Source organism: Pinus tabuliformis, chromosome 2_1 (assembly GCF_031772625.1).
Source record: "Pinus tabuliformis cultivar Carrire ecotype Pingquan chromosome 2_1, CPIR1, whole genome shotgun sequence".
In the NCBI taxonomy this organism is placed as follows: Eukaryota; Viridiplantae; Streptophyta; class Pinopsida; order Pinales; family Pinaceae; genus Pinus; species Pinus tabuliformis.
This window is the reverse complement of record NC_142299.1, coordinates 478,876,794-478,901,977: the sequence shown is the minus strand read 5'-3', so window position 1 is coordinate 478,901,977 and position 25,184 is coordinate 478,876,794. Positions and strand designations below refer to the sequence as shown.

The following is a 25,184-nucleotide window of genomic DNA, read 5'->3' as shown; positions in this document are numbered from 1 at the left end:
GGATTCGTCCTAGGATCCCTCAACTTTGATTACCAAACCATGCATCTGTTGAGCCAATTCCATTTCCTTTTCCCTACAATGCTTTTGAGCAAGGTGAGCCACATTGTCGAGAGGATCAAGCAAGAAAATCTTCTTGCGCACCAAAACAACATCCTTTGTTTCTTCTCGGGTGTATTGGTCCTCTTCATGTATAGTTACTTCGATCATCTGCTCAACCTCTAGGGAAGGAGGCGAAGTTAGAAAGTCATCCCTCGGCCCTGAGGTCATTGTCAAACTAACCAATCAAGGTTTTGCTTGTGAATTGTTGGATCAATCAAAAGTGGTAAATTGTCCCCGTTGTGACTTTGACTCTATTTAAAGTGTGGTTCATGCAAGAGTCAAGTCGAATGACAACTTTGTTGGCAAAGACATTCCATCCAATTAAGCTTTGCTCGGATTCTTAGGTGGACCTACCTGACCTGTAGAGATCCCCGTTGTCACTAGGAATTGGGTTAATACATATCATTCAAGAGTAGGGGTCTGTTGTGTAACACCTCAGTGCCAGGTGTGGACCCATTGGCCACTATAGTTGGGGCCACAGATCAAAACTAATCTGGCAATCCAGTCAAGAAACCCTGGAGGAAAGACTGACATATAGTTGTTTTCAAATCTTAATGACAAGATCCATAAGAAGATCCGATTGGGGAATATAATGTCGGCAGAGCGTTGATAGGAAGATTTTCCAGATTTAATCTATCAGGTTGTCAAACACTATGATCCAAAAACATTCTTCAGAGGAGTCTGTGGAGGAAAATGTTTGAACACATCTGTTGGAACCAATCCCAAGACACTCCACTTTTGAACTGAATCTGGGATAATTGATGTTGGTTCATAAATGTTGAGGCAACAATGTGAGAGAAGAAAATGTTTGGCAATATCAAACAAATCCCAAGATTATTCGTTGGTTGTTATTCAATCCTTTTAGGTTTCTGCTGCATTATACCCTAAGTACAGGTAGGTAGTTGAAATTCTTCTCCAAATCTACTCACCTCCAACAATCCAATTAATGCATGATAATTTGAATTTTGAAGGCGTGTCCCAACCAATACATAGTCAACACAGACAACAGTGCCAACCAATACTTTCTTTTAAACTTTCTTTCTGGTTGTTGGGCAACTCCTCCCCCATGTGCAAAACATTTTGACATTGCATTCACTTTGATGTGTAAATAATACTATCTAGTTATCCTACGAGCTTGCATTTTGTGTGCTTTGGAGATTTCCATAATGAGATTTAATAGAATTGAGAATACAACAATGATAATCCCCACAGCCAACATATAATCTATATTAAAAAATAAATCCATATTGTAATTCCTCTGTTACTAATGTTACTAATCCTCTAAAGGAAGTTCAGTAAAGACCCAAAACCAATACTTATCATGTTTACACTACCGCTATGAATGACAGATTTGAAAGTCAGCTTAATCATCTGATGTGTAGATGAATAGTTGGAGATGGAAATCACACACATCACTCTACAGAGAACTCTTGTTTTGCCCTCACGCGGGCTACCAAGGCTACCACCCACTATACGAGGACTTCCTCCTCGCAACTCCAGATTGAGCAAATGACTGCAGTCAACAATCTCACCACTTGAAGATTTTAAACAGTCAATGCGTAAACGCCATTCCCAGCACTTTCCATGAGCACTCTTCAATCGACACTACCCTGTTGATCTTGGTGGTTATAGTGAGATGCAAAAATATTCAATTAAATACTTTAGTCTGAATTTCAATTAAATACTTTAAATTAATAATTTTAAAGTATATAAGTTTTAAATATATATTAAATTAACTACTTAATAATTTTAGTATTATATTGTAATTTGTAATTATATTATTAAGTATTATATTGTAATTTGTAATTATTTAAAGATTATTTCTGGTGGTTGGGAATAGCTATTATCTTTCTCATTTAAATTCACCGCTAGAAAATGATTATTATTGTAATGGTTTTTTACTTATAAATATTATTGTATTAACTTCACTAGGATCATTAATTTAAAAAAGAAATCTGATTTTTTGAGAAATAAATTCAAAAAAAATTAAAATTGAATAATATTAATTAATTTAATCAATTTCCTTAATATTAATTAATTTTATTTAATTCAAAACATATAAAATTAATGTTAAAAATATAAAATCTAAAAACTATTCCATAACCGCCGTCTCATGACTATACGACTATTCCGGAGTCAATATTAATAAGCTAATTACACTAGATACTCTGCTATACCGCATTTAGATAACGGTATCTGATTGCTCACGCATGACGTCATTGGCTTGACGGAGTTATTTGTGCATTAAATCATTTTTATTAAACGATGATGGGAAGTAATTTAACCATGTAGAATTATTGTCGTAATCTTCTTCCTCTATGTTTTGGCTGTGGTTTTTTGCCAAGTGAATTTTATTGGGAATTCTACATAAATTTGTTAAAAGTCATAAGTAGCGTAATTTATAGCACAAAATTTATTTATGTATTCAACTTTAAATAACAAAAAATTACAATTATATTTTTATTTAAAATTGTATTATTAAATTTCTACAACAAAATTAAAAAGTAGAAGAGAAAATATTTTATGAACAATTGGAAAATAATGTAGTCATGGTAAACTTCTCACCCATCACTCTTATATTAGAAGTAATGCTTCCATGTGTTGTTATGAGTTGTCATTGAGAGTTCCCAAGTGCCAATCTAGAAGTTGTTGTCTCCTATGTATGAGTTGTAGTCATTATCTAGAAGCGTGGAAATCATAGATTTATGTCCTATATATGTATAACTATTGCGATCAATAAAGATAACGAAGTGTGATTTGTGTGTGTGCAATCTCTATCTACTCTCTCAATTTTTCTAACATGGTATCAGAGCCTGTTTTGTCTTGATTCCCTTATGGAAAGGCCAAGAAGATGCGAGAGTTGTGAGAATAATTGATTAGATCAATGTAGTTTAATATGTGAGATTTTTGGTGTGTGATTTCTATTGTGTGCAACCATTGTCTTTGGCTCTCTTCAAATTTCTATCATGTTATCGGAGCAGGTTCATCCCCGACTCTCTCAAGAGAGGAGTTGTGATCATGGATTTTTAGAAACATGGGTATCGTCGTCATTTAATGCAGGGCTATGGAGCATCATATCGTTGAACATTAGATAGTCGCGGCTGGAATATGACATGTTTGAATAGCCATAGCCACATGAATTGGCCATATTTCTTAGTTTGAAATCTGAAAACGTTATTTAGTTTTGAACCTTATACTGTTATTTTAATATTGGTTTGTGTGTGGGAGGAGTTCTATAAATTAAAAAAGGAGGAAAAAAAATTGTGATTAGAAATTTTAATGTTAAAAGAGAGTTGTGTGTAAAAAAAAAAAAAAAGGTGTGAGAGATTGTGTTGGTGATTGTGTTTTTTTATTGGTTATAAAAAGGGTTGGTGATTCTTAAAATGGAAGCCCCAATGACCGAAACATCAATTCTTGTGTGTTAGTAAGGTCTTGTTGTTTGATCAACTTTTGAACACATTCACTATCCAAACCTCCATCCTAGTAACTCACAGATAGCCAAAAGAGAAACATCTGACAGATGGTGGTTAGTCTATAAGATGGTTCATTACTTGACGACTCTTATCACGGAAGCCCCGATGAGCCGAGGTGTCTATATTGTTGATCTTGCAATGCTCATCAATGATGGTCAAAGGAAATAACATTTTAAATGGAGGTCAAGCGACAACTCGAAGATGTAGTGGTGAAAGGGTGGTGTTTGCAAGATTCCAGAGTGGATGTGAGTGTTGATGAAGACTAGTCAGACATAGATCATCCTTGTTGTAATATGTGTTTTCAATTTTTTCCATGTAAGAATTAAGGGAGGGTATTGGAAATAATGCTTCCATGTGTTGTCATGAGTTGTCATTGAGAGTTCCCAAGCGTCAATCTAGAAGTTTTTGTTTCCTATGTATGAGTTGTAGTCATGATCTAGAAGTGTGGAAATCAGAGATTTATGTCCTATATATGTGTAACTATTGTGATCAATAAAGATAACGAAGTGATTTGTGTGTGTGGAGTCTCTTTTTTCTCTCTCAATTTTTCTAACATCCCATAATTTAAAGACATTTAGTGGCCAAACAAGGGAATTGAATCTACAAGGCTTAGGAAAGGTGGTGGAAGATGGTCAATTATGTTCCATAATGCTCAACCTGGGAGCAAAACCGACCTCTAGGACCTCTTACCTTCAAGGTGGTTGCAGACTTGATCACTATTATGGCTCATTAGACCATTGCTAACAAGGATTATGCACAATTTTGTTATGATGGAGCATCACTTCAAAATGTGCATGGACGATTGATGAACCCAATCTCTAGGTTAGATAGGAGGGTATATTATGACCTATTGGTTTGTTGAATATCATGGATCTTAGTCCTTTCATCTTGGTTTAAGCTTCTCCTTTGTAGTGATTTGTGATTGTAGTAACCTTGTTAGATTTTTTTATTTTTTTGTTGTTCCAACCCCAATGTTATACTCGGCCTTGTCCATTCCTCCTCCTTTCCTCTTTCTTCAATTCTAGTCCATTTTGTCCCTACTAGCTTCGATCTCATCTCTCAGGGTGACTCTTCCTAGCCCTCTCCACCTTAAGACTCTTTGGTATCTCTTGTAAGTTAGTTCCTCTAAACTAGCCTTTTAATTCCATTCTTGCTAAGTGTTACTAGTTTAGTCAACACTACTCTTTGAAGTCTATATCTAGTGCTTTCTAGAGGAAAGTCTATCTCTATAAGGCTTTAACTAAACATGCCAATAGGTCAATGAAGCCAAAGAGGGAGGGCACAAAGGGAGAAAAAGCCCTTATCTACATTTTAGTGAGGCAACCAATAGTTATTCGAAGCAAGTCCCCCTTAGATCAGAGAAAAATTTTCCATTGCCAAAGGGGAAATAGGACTCCCCGCACTTCCATGCATGATTGGGAGGTCAATTTTGAGATAGATATATGGGTATGGAATATAGGCCATCCCAAGGTTGCTGACACTAAGCACTAGAACATAGTTCAACTTTATTGGTAAATTATTTAGGACAAGAATGAAGCCCATGAATAAGTCCTTCTACAATTGGACAAGGTTATGCTTCATGTTAAGAAAAGTTGTATTGGTATATTCTTTAGGACAAGAATGAAGCCCATGAAGAAGTCCTTTTACAATTGGACGAGATTATGATTCATGCTAAGCAAATTAAGTAGACTGCATTCTCACTCTCCTTAAGATCCAGTACCCTTAATTGCAAATGGTTGATATACACAAGAAAATCATGGCCTTTTAGGTTTCAAACTAATCTAAGACCAATAGATATTTTCTTTTTAGGTTTCAAACTATTCTAGGACCAATAAATATTTTTTTGCTTTTTTTTTATTCATTAAAGTCTATAAGCTTTACAAAGATAAATCAACATAAGAACAAATGTTTATTAGATATTGTTAAGATGTATATCTAAAACTTAGATCACACAACTTGGATTGGCAAAAATTTAACTAACATTACTTGTATTATCAACTAATCTTTTTACCATTAATTAAATTTTTTTTAATTATCCAACCAATTGACAACTTATAATAAATCTTTTAAATTTCCATAATAGAAAGAAAAAAATAAAATAAATAAAAATAAAAACTTAAAAAACAACAAAACAAACCAAAGATATAGAGAACGAAGAAAAAAAAATTGATTAGCTAACCAATTAACAACTTTTAATAAATATTTTAAATTTCCATAATATAATAGAAAACAATCCATAATATAATATAAAATAATCCATAATATAATAGAAAATAAAAGTTCAAAAATAAATATTTTAAATTTCCATAATACAATAGAAAATAAAAGTTTTTTTGATTAGACAACCAATTGACAACTTTTAATAAATATTTTAAATTTCCATTATTGTAAAATAAATCTAGACTTGAAAAAAAATGATGTATCTTTAAAAATATTAAATATAGTTTAAATTTATTTTTAAATAATATTTTTAAAGATTTATATATTGTAAATTTATAAAAATAAGTGATTGTTAAAAATTTAAGAGTGATTTATATAAATGATAGCTTATTTTTAATTTTTTAGATCACATATAAATTATGTTAAATATTTAAGTTTTGTTCATTTACAATGATATTATTATCACATAGAAAATTAAACCAATATGATAAACAATTTTTACTTCAACGAACCGAAGCGTAAATTATTAATAATAAAAACTACGTAACTGGATTAATATAGTTTTTCCTTTAATTTAATAGAAAACAAGTGTTTTTTTTTCAGATTTATTTATATGGGTGAATTTAATATTTTAATTTTAATGTTGGATGAAAAATTATTTATTTTTTGAATTTGAAATTGGATAGAAATATCATAATTAAAAATATGAATTATTATTATTTAAATTTATTTTGATGTTATATATATATAATTTTTTTCTAAATTTTTGTTTGAAATTTTATTAAATATGATTAATAGAATAAAAATAATTTATTATTTTATTGGTTTAAATAATTTATATTATGCTTTATCTTCATCACTTTTTTATCGACTTTCTGTTTAATGTTTGATTACAATATTTTTTTCAGACTAAATTGTAAATCACCTCTTGGTATAATAATTAAAAAAATATTAATAAAAAAACTTCATAAAATTGATTTTGTATTTCTTATTTCTAATATCTTATATATGATGATGATCATTATCATTAATGTCCACTAAGACCAATATTGTCAGGGCTTCGGGTGGTGGTGCGACGGGCGCCGGGCACGGGCGCACGATGGGCGCGCGCGACAACCAAGATTGCGACGAGCTGTGATGGAGCGCAACACGATTGCGACGAGCTGCGGTAGGACTTGCAACGAAACCTGCGACGTTAGTAAAACTCACGAAAATTGGCTAAGTGTTATCACACGTGAACACATATATTATGAGAGCGTGCAAGGAGTTTATACACATGGAATGATGGGCAACAAAATATACCAAGCCGACATCCTAAAAATATAACGTGGGGGCTTCATGGCATTATTTAACATGTCGGCCCAAGGTTATGTGCCATGATGGGAAGCGTATATATATGGGGAGCCTGCTCCTCATTCGATCATACAACTTCGCACTTGAAATCTGCACAGGGGTAAAACACAATCTGCGCAGGGGTAAATTGGAGCACGCATGGGATATGCGTAGCTCTCCCTTTGTGCAGGTATGCAGTTTTGATCCAGGTTGAAAGGTGAAGGTTCGATAACGTGTGCAGGACTTGGCAAAGTAAGATAGGTGGCTCGGGTGAGCGTTCTACTTTGTGCAAGAGTGCACATGTGTGTAAAAGGCTGTTCTATGCCTTGTTGTAAATTATTCTAAGTATTGGCTTGAAGACTGTCAAGCATTACTTGTATTGTAATATTGAAGAAGCTGTTATAATATATTGTTGGGCAGACTTTCTGGGAGTTGCCCCTCCCTTTGTACTTGCTTATTGTTGATGTTCTCGGTTTATTGTACATGGTTAATGATTGAGAATGGTCTTCACTAAAGTATAAAGGATAATGTTGTTACTCGGTTGCAAAAACATGAACTAACTATGTTCATGTTGAGATAAGGTGTAGTCCATAAACGTTAGTATTGTTAAAAAGAAAGCGTTCGGTGGTGCTGCACCTCGCTACAAGCGGTTGGAAGATCACCGCAGGTGTAGGGGCGTGACAGTTGGTATCAGAGCTCAGTCAGAGCTGGTGAGCAAAGGTTGCTCGTGGCAGTGGTAAGGGTACTTGCAGGTGAAGGAAACCGTTTCACACAAAGTGGAACAAGGGTTGGTTCAGGTTGTAGGATACTTGGTGGAATTGTTGAATGGTCGAGACTAGATCACAAAGGAAGAAGAAGCGGATCGAGATGGAAGCTGGGTCTCAAGCCGGGTCTAGTCATGATGGCAAAGAAACTCCTATGGAGTTCATTGAAAGGGTGTTGGTAAAGGTAGAAAATATGGAGATTTCTTTTGAAGAGAAACTCGATGAACTTCGAATACAAAATAAAGAGCTCCAGACACAAAATGAGTACACTGAATTTAGGTGTGCACAATTTGAACAAAGGGTCAAAGAGGTTGAGGAATCAAGGGATCAAAGTCTTGCAGAAATTGAGAACTTGAAGAAGACTCTTGAAGATATAAAGAATGAGCTTGCGGTTGTGAAGAAGGCCGTGGGGCATAACTCAGGTGGAGGAGTGCCTCATGTAAAGGTCAAGGAACCGGAGTCTTATGATGGAACAAGGAAGGCAACAATTCTTGCCAACTTCTTGTGGGACATAGAGCAGTACTTGGAGCGGTTGAACCTGGTTGATGGTGAGACACAAGTCAAGGTAGCTACTCAGTTCTTGACAAAAGATGCTAAGATGTGGTGGCGAAGGAGGGTGGATCAGATTGCCAATGGCAATGCTAATGACATCACTTCGTGGAAAGACTTGAAGAAGGCTTTGCAGACCCACTTCAGTCCTCAAGATGACACATGGGAAGCAAGGACCAAACTCAAGTACATGAAGCAAACAGGAAGCCTACAAGCATACCAGCAAGAGTATTCAAGTGCAGCTCTAGAACTTCATGACATGGTAGAGAAGGACAAGGTGTTCAACTTCATCATGGGATTGAAGCCTTGGGCACACAATGAAGTAAGGAGGCAGAAAATTAACACACTTGAAGAAGATTTTGTTGTAGTTGATAGGATGGTGGATCACTTTGAGGAGACTTCTGATGACAAGAAGAAGAAGTCCGAAAAGCCAAAAGAGAAGAAGAATGATGATACTCCAAAATCAGATGATGGTTCAAATATGAAGAAACCTTTGAAGTGTTGGTTATGTGAAGGACCACACACGGTGAAGAATTGTCCATCTAAACTAAAGGTGGCTACGGTTGCATAATCTGATGATGAGGGTAACGACACTTCTGTGGGGATGATGCAGATACTTGGTGCTTCTGCTACTACAGAAGTGAGAGACCCGGAATGAAACAAGCTAGAGTATGTTCAAATGAAGGTTGGAGGTACTAATGTGCTCAGTATGGTGGATATTGGAGCCTCTCACAACTTCGTGAACGAGTATATTGCAAGGAGAATTGGGCTAAAGTTTGTACCGGCAAGGGCACAAATGAAGACAATGAATTCTCCTCCGATGGACATTCTTGGTATACCTGAGAAGGTGGATACTACACTTGGTGAATGGACCGGGAAGGTGGACTTCACTATAGTGCGGATTGATGACTATGAAGCTGTATTGGGGATGGAGTTTATGAAGCAATTCAATGCCTTGATTGTGCCACATTTGAAGAAGCTCTACATCTATGATGGAAAGGAAGATGTACCCATTGGTGTGCCTACCATTGGTGCAACAAGACCTGATTGTAAAGTAGGAGCAATGCAAATGGAGGATAAGGAAAAGGTGAACAAGCGGTTGTCCACTGTTGAGGCAAAGCTTGTGGAACAGTCATTGGTCATTAGATCACTCTCAGATAACATCTTGGACTTAACAAGAAGGTTAGAGTTGGTGGAGGATGATGATGATGAGTTATATGTAAGGCCGGATGTCCAGAAGGAAGACCGGGTTGCTTATCTACAAAGGATGGAGATTGAGAATCCTGATAGATGGATTGAATTGATTAGCGAGGAGGAGTTCTCAGGCTCTGCTCCCTCTACATCTTCTTAGATGAATAAGAAGATGGGCTCATTGTTAGCTGCTCATGGCAGTGAGCCCTCAAGCACATGGAGCAGGTATGATTGATGGTGGCACATTGCAGATGATGAAGAGGACTTCATGGACCTGAATGGGGCACATCAAGAGTTGGTTGATGAGATGATCTCTTCACTTTGGAGGAAACACACACATGGGAAACATACTGCAGATAACAGTCGTTCTACATATGTTGCGGTGATGTTTGCCTTATGTGGGGAAGTCAACATCATGGATGACGGTATGTTGTCGAGGACGACAACGATTTCAGGTGGAGGAGAATGTCAGGGCTTCGGGTGATGGTGCGACGGGCGTCGGGCACGGGCGCACGATGGGCGCGCGCGACAGCCAAGATTGCGACGAGCTGCGATGGAGCGCGACACGATTGCGACGAGCTGCGGTAGGACTTGCGACGAAACCTGCGACGTTAGTAAAACTCACGAAAATTGGCTAAGTGTTATCACACGTGAACGCATATATTATGAGAGCATGCAAGGAGTTTATACGCATGGAACGATGGGCAACAAAATATACCAAGCCGACATCCTAAAGATATAATGTGGGGGCTTCATGGTATTATTTAACATGTCGGCCCAAGGTTATGTGCCATGATGGGAAGCGTATATATATGGGGAGGTTGCTCCTCATTCGATCATACAACTTCGCACTTGAAATCTGCGCAGGGGTAAAACACAAGTTACGCAGGGGTAAATTGGAGCACACATGGGATATGCGTAGCTCTCCCTTTGTGCAGGCATGCAGTTTTGATCCAGGTTGAAAGGTGAAGGTTCGATAACATGTGCAGGACTTGGCAAAGTAAGAGAGGTGGCTCGGGTGAGCATTCTACTTTGTGCAAGAATGCACATGTGTGTAAAAGGCTGTTCTATGCCTTGTTGTAAATTATTCTAAGTTTTGGCTTGAAGACTGTCAAGCATTACTTGTATTGTAATATTGAAGAAGCTGTTATAATATATTGTTGGGCAGACTTTCTGGGAGTTACCCCTCCCTTTGTACTTGATTATTGTTGATGTTCTCGGTTTATTGTACATGGTTAATGATTGAGAATGATCTTCACTAAAGTATAAAGGATAATGTTGTTACTCGGTTGCAAAAACATGAACTAACTATGTTCATGTTGAGATAAGGCGTAGTCCATAAACGTAGTATTGTTAAAAAGAAAGCGTTCGGTGGTGCCGCACCTCGCTACAAGCGGTTGGAAGATCACCGCAGGTGTAGGGGCGTGACAAATATGGTCTATATGACCTTAAAAAGGTAAGAGATTAATAGAAATTCTTCAACATGTTATTTCTATGTTAGAAGAGAGATATGAGATAAGCCTTTTCATACCATCATAGTTTTGTTGCCTTAACATGTCAAGAAGCTTGGTAGTGTGAGAAAGATTTAAAAAAATGAATGGATTTGAATATGAGTTTAGCAATATAAGAGAGTGTTATTCATCTTCAACCCTCTTAGTATAGCATTAGTGAAACTCTTTCTTCCCATGGCATTTTAGTAAGAAACCAAAGGCAGTTTTACTATGAAGCTCATGAGAATTAATTCTTAACACTCGTGAATATAGACAAGTAATTTTGATTTTTGAAATTGAGCCTCTTTATAATATCTTAGTTTCTTTATGGCCCCACAACTTCTCTTTAAATTTTGGAAGTAACAATATTTTTAATATATTTAATAAATTAATTAAAAAATATTAAATAGTAAAAAAACTTCCACACACACACACATATATAATTTTTAAAGCATGCATCTTCGATCAAGGTTTTGGAATTCTAGATGTTGGAGGAGGGGGAGCCCACCACCCCATCGCCTCCTATTGCATTTAAAAGGTGATGGCATGGCCAACCCACCCCATGCAACACATGCAAATAATTATCACCAAATTTCAATCTCATGAAAGATTCTCTCTACTCTAGTGCTATGGGATGAGAGACCTTGCTCTCCATTTTTTTCTAGTATCCCTAGGTTATACCTTTGTGCAAGTGGGACAATTCCTTTGAGTGACATGCAATGAGGGGCTCACATTTGCTAGTAAAGACACAAGGTTGTGGCAAAATTTGTGGGTTTCCTCTCTGGTACAGGAGATGACTTTTTCCTATGGTCATGGCTCAACATGCACCGATACTCTGAGAGACTTAGATTATGGGTTCGTGGTTCCCAACTCATGTATTGGATGCTAATAAACAACAAAGGGATAAGCCTAAGACTAGTAGTGGAGGTATCACCTGGGGTGCAAATGAAGACCAAGAGGACAGACATTTCAAGATCAGGAGACATCAACCCTCATCCAACTTTCACAACTACATAGGTTTAGGTATGATGGGTCGGTCAACATTGGGTAATTATCTATTTGTCCAATTCCTTGGGTTTTGACAACATCTTCACTAGTTTTGTTTCTATTTTGTGGGTTCTAGCATGTAATTCTCTGAGCTTAGCAAGGGTGAGCAGTGGTTTTGTTGTTGTTGCCTCTCAGTGGTTATTGGACCTTGTCTGGAATACTTTATCTATCCCCCCTTCAAAAGCCAAATTTCTTTATAAGTCATCAGAGACTTCCCTAGCAATCCATGCCACCCTAGATTTTACTTTTATTTGGTCTTCTCATCTTAAATTCCTTTAGTTTTTTGGGTGTTTTGGGGAAGAACTCTATCCTAGCCCTTAATTATTTGGTAAAATATGCCCCTAAAACAAATGCACTACCTCCATGGATCTTGGGACAAGGGTCCTCAAGGTCGACCACCAACCCAAGCCCAACCCAAGATGCCAATTTCATTTTCCACATGACTGCTCCATAAATTCCAGAGGAAATCCATAAACTTGAAGCCTTGACCATTAGTGATAGCCAAGACTACTTTGACTTAGAAATTCAAGCTGAGGTAGCCAATTGGGTTCCAAATCCTAGACACACCAAGGGAAGACAAATGTTAGACGCACATGGAATCTGAAGAGACATGAATGATAGACCAATTAATTTCCTTTACTATAAACATAGATGTATATTTATAATACATTCTTGTGACAGTTGGATTCATCTTCCAACGTCTCTTGGACTCCTTTGACCGTTCATCTCCCACACCTTAACCCTTGGCGAGTGAGGTGTCCAACTTCATAGCTAATACTCGAGCTCCATCACCCTCCATTAGCAAATGAAAACACTCTTGCACAATGTCTTGAAGGAGAAGCTTAAAGATCACAATGATATAATCTCTTCCTTGAATAAAATAAAGCATGTGCAACATTACAAACACTCATGTCTTGTTAGTTTGGATGCTCGATTTTCTCACCTGGAAAGCCATCTAGAATGTTATAACTCTGATACCACTTGTTATAGATCTAACTCGGAAATATAAGATAATGCAAATAACCCAGAAATAATATGAAATGATTCTTTATTGATATCAAACCCTTAAGGTAGGGCAACACCATACATTCACTCCTTAAGGAAGGAGAACACTCCACAAGCCATATGCATGTTCATACAATAATCCTTCACTCTCTTCCTTGACATGGAGTCTCTAGCCTCTATATAGGCCTCATACATACAATATCATGGGTCATTACCATGGTTCCCTCATACCATCAACTAATACCATGGGCCCATTACATTATTATTAACTACTTGTGGTCCCTTACATGATATGGGTTAACCACCTTATTTATTACTGTGGCCCATCCCATTATTACATTATTACCTTGGGTACCTCCCTTGGTACCCCATATTATCCCCCTAGGTATATAACATAGAATGTGATATGAAACCTCCTACCCGAGGTGGAACCAACACTCGAAATCTGCTCTAAATTACTTCATGTGACTCTTGATATTATATTTAGTCACTTGGAATTTGCCTTTTACTTTTTGTATCTCTATCTTTGTTGATTGTCATAATTATAGTTGTTATCATTTTGCATTATCTATAAGCTTATCCATAATCACTATATCTAAATCCTCTTGAAGAAAAACGTAATAGAACATAACATGAATAATGATATCATTTATTGTTATATAATTATTTTTTTGAAACAATACAAATATATATATATGTGTTCATGTTAATGTGAATATTTTAATATAGTTTTTAAATTTTTTTTATAATTTTAATTAACAATATATGATAATAAATTTTGTATTTTTTAATATATATATATATATATATATATATATATATATATATATATATATATATATCATTTTGATGAGTATAAACATGCTTGCATTGTGCTTGGACAAGAACTTAAGTTTGATTTTGCCACAAATATTTTGATTCTTCAAAATGCAAATAGGGTTTATATCTATTCTATGTAATTAATTTTTGTTAGAAGGAAAGAAAATTATTTGTGTTATTATATCAAATTTATGTTTGATTAAGTTGCTCTTCTTGGATTAGCAATTTTTATCAAACAAATTTCATTATTTTAAAATTATTCAATACTATTAATTAATTAATTTAATTATAATATAAATAATAATAAAAGAATTTAAAATTAAAATATTAGATTATATAATAGATTAAAAAAATAATTTGCTATTTTTATGAAATATAATTGTAATTAAATAAAATATTCCAATAATACAAAAATTTATTATTAATGACCAAAATATATTTAATTTCTACTTTCTATTTTAAAATATTTATTCTTAATGAAAAAATTCCATCTTTTATCTTTTAACTTTATAACATCTATAAGTATAAGAGAGTTTATAGCCAATTTCAATTCTAGATATAGAGATATGATGTGCAAGGACTAAGATCACTTTATTATCAGAAATCAAGTACAACCAGCTAAATCTTATATAAAGATTATACAGATTTTTTTAATTAAAAAATAAAAATAATATGATAAATAAAATATTTTATGTTTAGTTATAGTTAATAAATATTTTTATATTTAGTTATATTTAATAAATATTTTTATGTTAGTTTAATTTATTTTAAGTTCACTCTCTATTAATATTTTAAGTGAAAATTTTTTAAATTAATTTTGTAGATGATTTTTTTTGTTGGTTAAAAATGAAAAACAATTTGATTCCTCTCAATTTTAATTAAACTTGTTATAATAAATTTATACTAATATTTCTCTTTTAAATAAATTATTTTCCACATAAATCCATAAATTATTTCTATTTTAAAACATAACCACTTGTATTCTTTTATTATTTTTATTTACATAACGTGACTGTACGAGCCTCTCCCAGCAATTTGATGATATTTCTAATTGATAAGAGGCTATTTAAATTTAGTAAATTAAATGTTAGGGCTTAGCTGTCCATACCACTCGCCTACCCTCTCCTTCCAAGTTACCGTCAAAGCTCCTTCAGTGCACCTCCAAACTATTTTCCATACGCAACTTTGGCATATATTAATTTTAATCATTAGAAATATTATTACAGATATGGAAAGGATTTCGGTCCATGGCAGAACAAAAATTCGAAACAAGCGGTCAGCGAGGGTTCGAATCCAGCAACCCGACGAGCACTATATCTTCGATGGACAGGGTTTTCCATGGAACTGGGACGGGGGAGTGGAGTTTCTACAGTCTCTGAATACGCTAGCCATCTGCGACCAGAAATACAACGGATGCCTGCTCGGTAATGGAATATTTCATCCGCTATGTTTTATATTTAAGCCAAGTCAATTTAATTCAGAGGTAATGGAATATTTCATCCGCTATGTTTTATATTTAAGCCAAGTCAATTTAATTCAGTTTGAATTTTGAGTGACATTAATTATGAAAAATACGCTTTTCCGTCACGGGCTTGCATTATAAAATCCAAATAATAAGCTTGAATTTTGAGTGAATTAAATTATTAAAAATATACGTTTCAGTCACAGGCTTGAGTTCTAAGTTCTAAAATACAAGGTAAATACACATAAAATTAGTACGTAAACCAAAATCTAGAATTCATGCCTAGGGTTACAGAGATGCATAGGGTTACAGTCATATTAGAGTATCAGTAAAAATTCATACCTTTTTCTCCGATATAACCTCCTTCCCTTCTCTTCTTTGTGGAGCGTCCAACGCTGCATATAGAATCGATATTATGTTTCTGAAATCCAATCTCATTGTTGAACAACAACAGTGTAAAAGTTGCACCCACTTCACAGATATCTTTGCTCGTAATTACAAATTCCAACGAAGGTTTAACACCAGATGCATAGTTGTTATCCTCTGCATTCTGCAGTCAAACCACCATTTTTTAAGTATTGCACACCAAAAAAGATAAAACCTATTTGATAATTTGAAGCAGGTTAATTGACTGGGAAATACCTGGATGAGCTCCATAAGAAAATGAACATCCTTGCTATATAACTCAGCAGAGAGATGTCTAACCGCTTGGTGCAAATCTTCTGCGAGCGGGTTATCGGCAGAAAGCTTGGTCTTCCGAATGTGTTCAATGTGATCCCTAGGCGTCGCCATACCCGCTTGTGCAGTGATGCAAAGCAACCCACTAACAACTGGCAGCTATTGAACTGTGGGTGAATGAATAGAGTGGATAATCTCAGTGGCGGATTCGCGTTACTATGCTTCTGAAACCATATAATCTCACAGGCGAATTGGCGTTAGTATGCTTCTGAAAGTGGATATATGCTTACCAACCCTGTATTTATTTGAAAGCATATTTTATTCGGAAGCGTCGAGCGGAAGATTTATAACAATAATAAAAAGAAAAAAACATCGAGTCAGATCTGTACTGAAAAGTGATAAATTAAATGAAGCATATTAATAATAATAAAAGTAAGCATAAATATTTCTTAATGGGTTTTGGACGTGTTTAATTACTATACAAAGCATCACATACTTTTCAATGGAAAATTAAGTTTAGGCGACCAGGCTAACCAGCGTGCTATCGGACATTTAATGCACCCGATATCGGCTTCACCATACATACATGCCAGGTAATAACGTGACAGCGCTCCGGCCGGGAAAGGTCTCGTGGCCAGGCCGGTTTACATCAATCCATCGTTCCCAAGGTCTGACAACGAACGTAACCAACCATTGACAGATACCGAAACTCTTGATCGACTCAACGTTTCCTATTTAACAATACTTTATTTATTTATTTTAAGTCAGCGACGGCTGGTTAGGTTCGTTGTCAGACCTTGGGAACGATGGATTGGTTTAATTAAGTCAGTGACGGCTGCTTAGGTTCGTTGTCAGACCTTGGGAACGATGGATGTAAACCGGCGTGGCCACGAGTTTAATGGAGTTAGACTTCTGCACTTTTAATAAATGTATTTAAGAGATTTTCTAAAAAGTTTCAGACAAGGTGAAGCGACAGTGATCCATATTTGTAAATTTCGAAGAAAGAGCCATCTCAAGCGCATAAAGTTAAAGTAAAGAGTATACCTCGTAAAGCAGATTTGCCTGCGACAGAGACTACCACCCTTGCATCCGTCGATGGCACAGATCAATATAATGCAGTGAAGGGCTTAAGTTTGCCCCAGAGATTTGAGTGAGATAGGCACATTGCTACTGGATTTGGTTTGCATTACCACAGTGGTGTTGTTGGAGTTCCCTGCATGTGCAGTTATGGCGACACAGAGAATGCACGTTCAACACATTCGGAAGACCAAGTTTTCTCCTGATAATCCCCTTGCAGAAGATTTGCACCAAGCGGTGAAACATCTCTCTGCTGAATTATACAGCAAGGATGTGCATTTTCTTATGGAACTCATCCAGGTAATTCCTAGGCAACCTACTTCAAATTATCTAATAGGTTTAACTGTACTTTTACATTTTTGTTTTCAGTACCTTAAAAACGGTGTTTTACTGCAGAATGCAGAGGATAACAAGTATGCATCTGAGGTCGAACCTTCTTTGGAATTTGTAATTACCAGTAAGGATATATGTGAAGTGGGTGCTACTGATACACTCTTGGTGTTTAACAATGAGATTGGATTTCAAAAACATAACATTGATTCTATATGTAGCGTTGGAAGATCTACCAAGAAGAAAAGGGAAGGAGGTTACATTGGAGAAAAAGGTAGGGGTCGGTGCTCTGTTTTTGGTTAGAGTTTATAAAAGTCTCTATATTCTAGTTTTTTTTTTGGTTAACCTATGATTTTTTAGGGAGGAAAAACATATTATTAATTATTAGTTTTACACAAATCATATAATTCACCATATACACTCTACACTCTGGTAACTAAATTTCATTACACCCATCTCTAAGGAAGGAAAATCATATATTTCACCATATACACTCTACACTCTGGTAACTAAATTTCACCACACCCATCTCTAAAGAAGGCAAGGAAAGGAGGTTACTTTCGAGAAAAAGTTATGGGTTAGTTTTCTGCCTCATCTATGAGTCTATAGAAGTGTATATACTCTTATGGGTTAGTTTTCTGCCTCATGTCTGAGTCTAGACATGTATATACTCCAGTCTCCTATGGATTTTAACCTGTAATTTTTTAGGAGGAAATACATATTCTTAACTACTAGGCTTACATAAACTATATACCTCACTACATACACTTCTAGTAACTGTATTTCACCACACCCATCTCTAAAAAATGTAAGGGAATGAGGTTACATTGGAGAAAAAAGTATGGGTTACTGTTCTGCCTCTTTTTAGAGTCTATAAAAGTGTATATATTCTAGTTTCCTATGGATTTTAACCTGCAACTTCTTAGGAAGAAATACATATTCTTAATTGTTACGCTTACACAAACTATATACCTTACCACATACACTTTTGAACTGTATTTCACCACAACCATTTCTACACTTTTGAACTGTATTTCACCACAACCATTTCTAAAGAAGGTAAGGGAAGGAGGTTGCATTGGACAAAAATGTATAGGTTAGTGTTCTGTCTCTAGAGTCTGTAAAACTGTACACACCCATCTCTAAAAAATGTAAGGGAATGAGGTTACATCGGAGAAAAAAGTATGGGTGTAAAACTGTACACACCCATCTCTAAAAAATGTAAGGGAATGAGGTTACATAGGAGAAAAAAGTATGGGTTACTGTTCTGCCTCTTTTTAGAGTCTATAAAAGTGTATATATTCTAGTTTCCTATGGATTTTAACCTGCAACTTCTTAGGAAGAAATATATATTCTTAATTGTTAGGCTTACACAAACTATATACCTTACCACATACACTTTTGAACTGTATTTCACCACAACCATTTCTAAAGAAGGTAAGGGAAGGAGGTTGCATTGGAGAAACATGTATAGGTTAGTGTTCTGTCTCTAGAGTCTGTAAAAGTGTACATACTCTAGTTCCCTTTGGATTTTAACCTTTGACTTCTTAGGAGGAAATACATATTCTTAACCACCAGCATAGATCCATCTTAAGCATGGATCTAACATGAGTTAAGCATGGATCTAACATGAGCCGAGATATCAAATTTCTTTAAGCATGGATCTAACATGAGCCGAGATATCAAATTTCTTTACGGGCAAACATATTTTAGAATGCAAAAAAAATGCCTAATTTTTTATCCTTTAAATTGTATTTTTGAATGTTATATAGAGATTACATAACATGTGTATTGAGCCATTTTATAGAATATTTTTGAAAAACATAAGGTCTAAACATTTTACTCATATTTTTTTTAATTACTAATGACTTTACATGAAATTACAAACAATAGTTCATATGGACAACTAATTAAATTAAATATGCATACAATATATTTTTTTCTTTTTTATTACAGTTGCATTACTTTTCTATTTAGAGAATATTTTATTTTATTTAGAGAATATTTTATTTTATTTTAAGAGAGACAAATATACTTACACATTGCTTTCTGCACTGATTTGTATACTTTTGGTCACCATATATCACCACACCCATCTTTAAAAAAAGTACCCATCTTTTATCACCACACCCATCTCTAAAAAAAGTATCCATTTTTTGGAAAATGCTGATAATAACCATCTCTAAAGAAAGTACCCATCTTTTGAAAAAATTGCTGATAATAGAGTAATATGAAGTAATATGGAATAACATGGGTATAACTTTTAAATATATTTAATTTTTTTTATCAATTTGATACTAATTTTTTTCCTTTTCAATTCGTCCATCATTTAAACTTGGAAACTTTGAATCTGAATTTGAATTTCTATATAATACTTAATAACATTACACATTACTTTGCCGATTAAAGTGCTCTTGGCACTGGACTAAATATCTGATTGAATTATGTTATTTTTAACTTATCTAATTATATTTTTTTGGTTGAAGGTATTGGATTTAAGAGCGTATTTTTAATCACAAACCAGCCCTGTATTTTCAGCAATGGCTATAAGATAAGATTCAACGATGTCCCTCCTCGTGATGCCAACATTGGATATATCGTCCCAGAATGGATTGAAAGAAAACCCAGCCTTGCTGAGATTGAAGAAATTTATGGGTGCCGGCTTCCTAATACTGTTATAGTTCTACCTTTGCGTCCTGAGAAGGTTGAAGCTGTGAAGCAAGAGCTCTCCAATATTCATCCTGAAGTTATTTTGTTCATGTCTAAGATAAAAAAGCTTTCAGTTCGTGAATTTCATGTGGATCCCAGCCTGAACAAAATTAATTCAATCTCCGTTTCACGGGAGACGGAATTTCAGAGTTCTAAGAGTGATGACAGTGAATCTTTCACTCTGCATTTGTCAGGTGAAGAGAATAAACATTCCATGGGGGAATCCAGCTATTACATGTGGAGGCAACGTTTCCCTGTAAAAGAAAAGTACAAGGTTGAGCAGAGGAAAGACCTGGAAACATTGGCGATTACTCTGGCTTTCCCCTTTGATAAACGCCTTACAAGAGAAAACATGACAGCTCCCAGCATTTATGCTTTTCTTCCAACAGAAATGGTCACCTGTTTTCCGTTTCTAATACAAGCAGATTTCTTACTGGTTTCTTCCAGAGAGAGTATTATTTTTGACAACAAATGGAACCAGGGAATACTAGACTGTATTCCGGTAGCTTTTCGTTCAGCATTTCATATTCTCGTCCACTCTGATTCGCCCCCTTCATCAAAATCTCAATTTTATAAATACATCCCTGTTGAAGCCCCTCATTACCCGCAGCTGGAACAAGTAAGAACTGGCATTCAGGCCCAGTTAAGGATGGACGAAATAATTTTATGCGATTCCAGCTTTGTTGACAAAGATTTCGGTAGGCCAACAGAAACTCGGACAGTACTGTCAGCATTTAGAAGCATTCTGGAGAAAGCAAGAAAACAAGGTCGGCAGAGCAGCCTGGACGCTTTCGTGGCTGGAGAAGACAAAATAGTCCATTCCTGCCTTGATAAGCCTGAGTTTTCTAATATCTTGAAGTTCTTGAATGTGGAGAATGTTTCATATCATTGGTATGCTGGTTGCATTAAGTCATCTGGTTGGGTGAATGGTCTGTCGGAAAACTTATATGTGGAACTTCTTTGTTTCATTGCTGAACATTGGAAGTCTGTATTTTCAAGTCACCTACAAAATACTCCCTTCCTGAAGTATGTAAAGTCTGCCAACAACACAGCTTTGGCAAAGGTATCAAATAATCAACCGGGCACAAGAATATATTTTTCTTCACAGCGGTCGCACATAGCGTGGCTGGCACAATGGTCTGGAGAGCTTCAAAGTGCTGCCCGACACTATTTTATGCCTGAACCTATTCAGAAGGCCATAGTAGAGTTGCCTGGTAACAAAGGTGAGAAACTGCGTAAGTGGCTTGAAGAGTATCCTAAAATTACAGAGCTTTCAATCTCAAGTTTCGCCAAGCAGCTCCAGGACGTTGTAAAATCTTCAACAGATAGTAAGCTTGTTATCAATGTTGCACATTTTTTCCATTTTTCATCTGTAAATAGGTACATCGAAGATCGAGATTTGTTCGATCTTTGCTCGACTATTCCTATCGTGGATGGGTGGGGTACTGTCAGACAACATGGTTCTGTAAATATCCTCCTTCCTGCATCAATAAGTAAGTGGGCCAAGTTAATGAGAAGTCAACAATGGACTGGGCAAAACTTTGTTGAACTCTCAGAATATTATCTTACATTACCTCGTTGCGCACGGGGTTTTACAGAAGCAGGTAAAGATTTAGTTTCATTCGTTAAGCAACAGCTTGGTGCATTAGATATTCCACAGCTAATCCCTCCAAATGCCCATTTTCCCTTCAATCATTTGGATAAGGAGAGTGCATTTGTTCTGCTGGATTGGATAAGTTCCCAGAAGCTACGTCCCTCTTTTAAACAGAGTGTATCAGATTGCAAATGGCTGAAAACGGGCAGGGGTTTCGAATCTCCTGCTAAGTCCTTTTTGTTTGATTCGAAAATGAGGCTTGCTCAGCATTTGGAAGAGGATGATCTTCCTTGTATTGACGAGGCATTCTATGGGTATGCTATTCATAATTTCAAAGATGCTCTTGAAAAGATAGGAGTGGTCACTGAGGAAGGAGGAGGATGCGATGTTATTGTTGATCATCATATTCAGATGCATACAGATTTCAAAACCATAAAAAGGCTATATAGTTATCTCCAGGTTTCAGAGTGGGAGCCTTCTGTATTTAGCGTTTTACCAATTTGGATTCCAAATGAGCAAAAATGGACGCCGACAGAATCCTGTGTGATTCATGACGTAAATGGGCTTTTCAAATCGAGGTTGAAGATCCTGGAAAACTGGTACGATGAAGAATTGCTCAATTTCTTTTCAAAGTCTCTTCGCGTACCCAACTATCCACAAATTGAAGACTACTGCTTGCTGTGGCGGGATTGGGGAGAAAATGGTAACCATGGAATAACTGAATCAGTGTGTTGTCTGGTATGGAAACGTATTGTGCATAAGTGGTCGAGTTCCTCCTCTCTCACAAAACAATATCTTGGAAGCGGCTGTAAAGTCCCTGTCTGCACAAATAATGGAGATATCCGTGTTAGTAGTGCAACCCAAGCATATATCCCAGACGACTTGCAGCTTAAAGAATTATTCAAAGGACGTTCACCAATGGTAAATTTTACTTGGCACCCGAACCCTTCTGATCCTCAAATACCTTTGGACTCTTTGTTCTCCATTTATAACCATCTGGGCGTTCGTAATATATCTCAAGCTGTAACCAAAACTGAGATTTCTATGCAACAGAGGATCTCTTGGCAGAAGCTTAAGTTTGGGGAGGGGATATTGGGGATGGGGTTATGCAGAGTATGTGTTGCATATCTAGCGAAGCCTTCTTTCAATTTGCACTCTCAAAAGAGACATCAACTTGTCAAGCCTCTCATGGAGTGTCCTGTGTATGGAGTGGTAGAACCACTCAGTGTAGAATATTCTCTATTATCAGGACAGAATATTAAAGTAAACACAACAGCTATGGTAAGATGGGAGAAAAGCCCCAAGAGGCTTTTGATGCAGATTCCTGATAGAAACAACCAAAAGGCAAAGATGATGTTTGTCACTAATTTTGCTGAGGTAATCTCACAAGGTCTGTTAGCAGAATTTCCAGATTTGGTTGGAGGACTATGTGAGTTAATTAAATTGGGATGTGCTTTTGACTTTAACTCAGAAGCAGTGGATTTCATGCTTCAGAGCAAAAATCTTCAGTTGTTCGTAGAGGATGAGGGCTTTCTGTCTTCCTATTCTACCTAAAACATGTAAAATAAGACAGGTTCCTGAAGGAGTGTAGGCTCATGTTGTATTTACTTGGTATTATAGATATCGTTAAAATTTGTGAAGGGTTACTATAGATATGCTTTCAAATTAGGTTTCTCTTCGATTAGGTAGAAGGTAGACTTGTAGATCTTAAATGAACTTAAATATTTGTATTTCAATATATATGCTCTTACAGAGTGATTAAACTTTTTTAAATTAAAGGGTTAATATGTTGAGTTTTACTTTAATTCTATTTCTCACACATGTTATAAGGGGATGGAATTAGCTTTTTTGTTGTTCTTTTTGGTGCAAGTTTTTAAGTTCTGGTTAATAGATATGTTGTAATTTAATAGTAAGTTATTTTTAAAATTAAGTTTAGCTAAATAATTTTTTTAATATAAAATATAGTATAGAATATTTAAAAAATTATTATAATTTTTAAAATTTTAATTAAAATAATTAACAATAACTTCAAAATTTAAAATGGAGAAATTTGTGTTTGTATAAATAATTTAATTTTGGATCCATTAAGTATCAAATTTCTTTTTAGTATCTCAATTCTTAATACATTCTATACTAACTGGAAACAAGATACACGTTTTTAAATGTTGAATTTTTTATATACAATGGGAAAGTGTTTTTATATACAATGGGGAAGCGGTTTTTAAATGTTGAATTTTTTATATACAATGGGAAAGTGTTTTTATATACAATGGGGAAGCGGTTTAACTTCTTATTGGCAATGAGGAAGCGGTTTAACTTCTTATTGGCAATGAGGAAGCTGAGATTCATATTGACTGCACTTTATGAATTATCATCAATTCTTCCTTTCTGAAAATCTGTTGATTAAAGTGCTATTCTTCATTTACACATCCATATTGATTGCAGCAAACCATGCCATCAATTCTGTCTTTGTTGTTTCCCATTTTTTTATTATAAAAAATTGATTCAAGTTATTAAGGATGTGACAAAAGCTTAGGTTTAACAATAATGGTAATCTCAAACCATTTAAGTATTTTATTTACTATTCATAAAATCCATTACTTCTATTTTGTCTTGTGAAATTGTACAAGGAAAAAATTCAAAAGGGTGTTTTGAGATATTCAATGCATATTTGTATCATACATTAAATTTGAATGAGTTTTTTTTTGGCTTAAAATTTGTTTACACATGGAGATGGAGATTCATGTTGACTGCATTAATTAAAGAATTATCATCAATTCTTTCTTTTGGAAAATCTAGTAATTAAAGTGTTATTCTTCGTTTACACAAACATATTGATTGTAACAGAGTATATCATCAATTTTATTTTTGTTGTTTTTCATTTTTCTATAGAAAATTGACTCAAATTATTGAGGATTTGACAAAAACCTAAATTTAATAATAATTGTAATTTCAAACAATTTAGATATTTTGTTCATTATTCATAAAATTGTTTTCTTCTATTTTCTCTTATTAATTTGCAAAATAAATAAATTCAAAAAGATGTTTTGAAATATTCCAAGCATATTTTATAATACTTTAAATTTAAATGAATAAATTCATTTACAAATTTAAAATTATTTTTAAGTTATACTAAATATTGTAACTATAAAATTATTTTGCTACTTATAAACAATTTTTAAAACAACTTATTAAAGATTTTTATAAAACAATTTTATTTAAAAATTTAAATAACCAAGTAATATGGAACAATTTCTATATACAAAACAACATAATATTGTTCCCTAGAATTTATTAATTACTAAATTGTGAATTTAGTAATTATAAATATATTAATATATAAAATCAAAATTAAAATCTTTTAATAAGAAATTAAATTTTTGAATTTTACCACTTGCATTTAAC

At 34.9% G+C, this 25,184-nt stretch overlaps 2 protein-coding genes across 2 annotated transcripts in view; one reads left to right on the top strand and one right to left on the bottom strand.

Annotated features, from left to right (window-relative positions):
- Positions 1-16,306, bottom strand: part of LOC149200994 (uncharacterized) — a 51,045-nt gene extending 34,739 nt beyond the window's left edge. The window contains 2 exon segments of the mRNA XM_089401156.1: positions 15,734-15,941; positions 16,034-16,306. Of these exon segments, the coding sequence (XP_089257282.1) occupies positions 15,734-15,941; positions 16,034-16,183 (358 nt within the window). The 5' untranslated portion in view covers positions 16,184-16,306.
- An 883-nt stretch (positions 16,307-17,189) lies between these two features.
- On the top strand, positions 17,190-23,416 carry LOC149200993 (uncharacterized). The gene is made up of 3 exons (XM_089399656.1): positions 17,190-17,446; positions 17,543-17,750; positions 19,963-23,416. The coding sequence occupies exons 1-3, from the start codon at positions 17,297-17,299 to the stop codon at positions 23,331-23,333; spliced, it is 3,729 nt and encodes a 1,242-aa protein (XP_089255782.1). The 5' UTR covers positions 17,190-17,296; the 3' UTR covers positions 23,334-23,416.
- Positions 23,417-25,184: the final 1,768 nt, after the last annotated feature.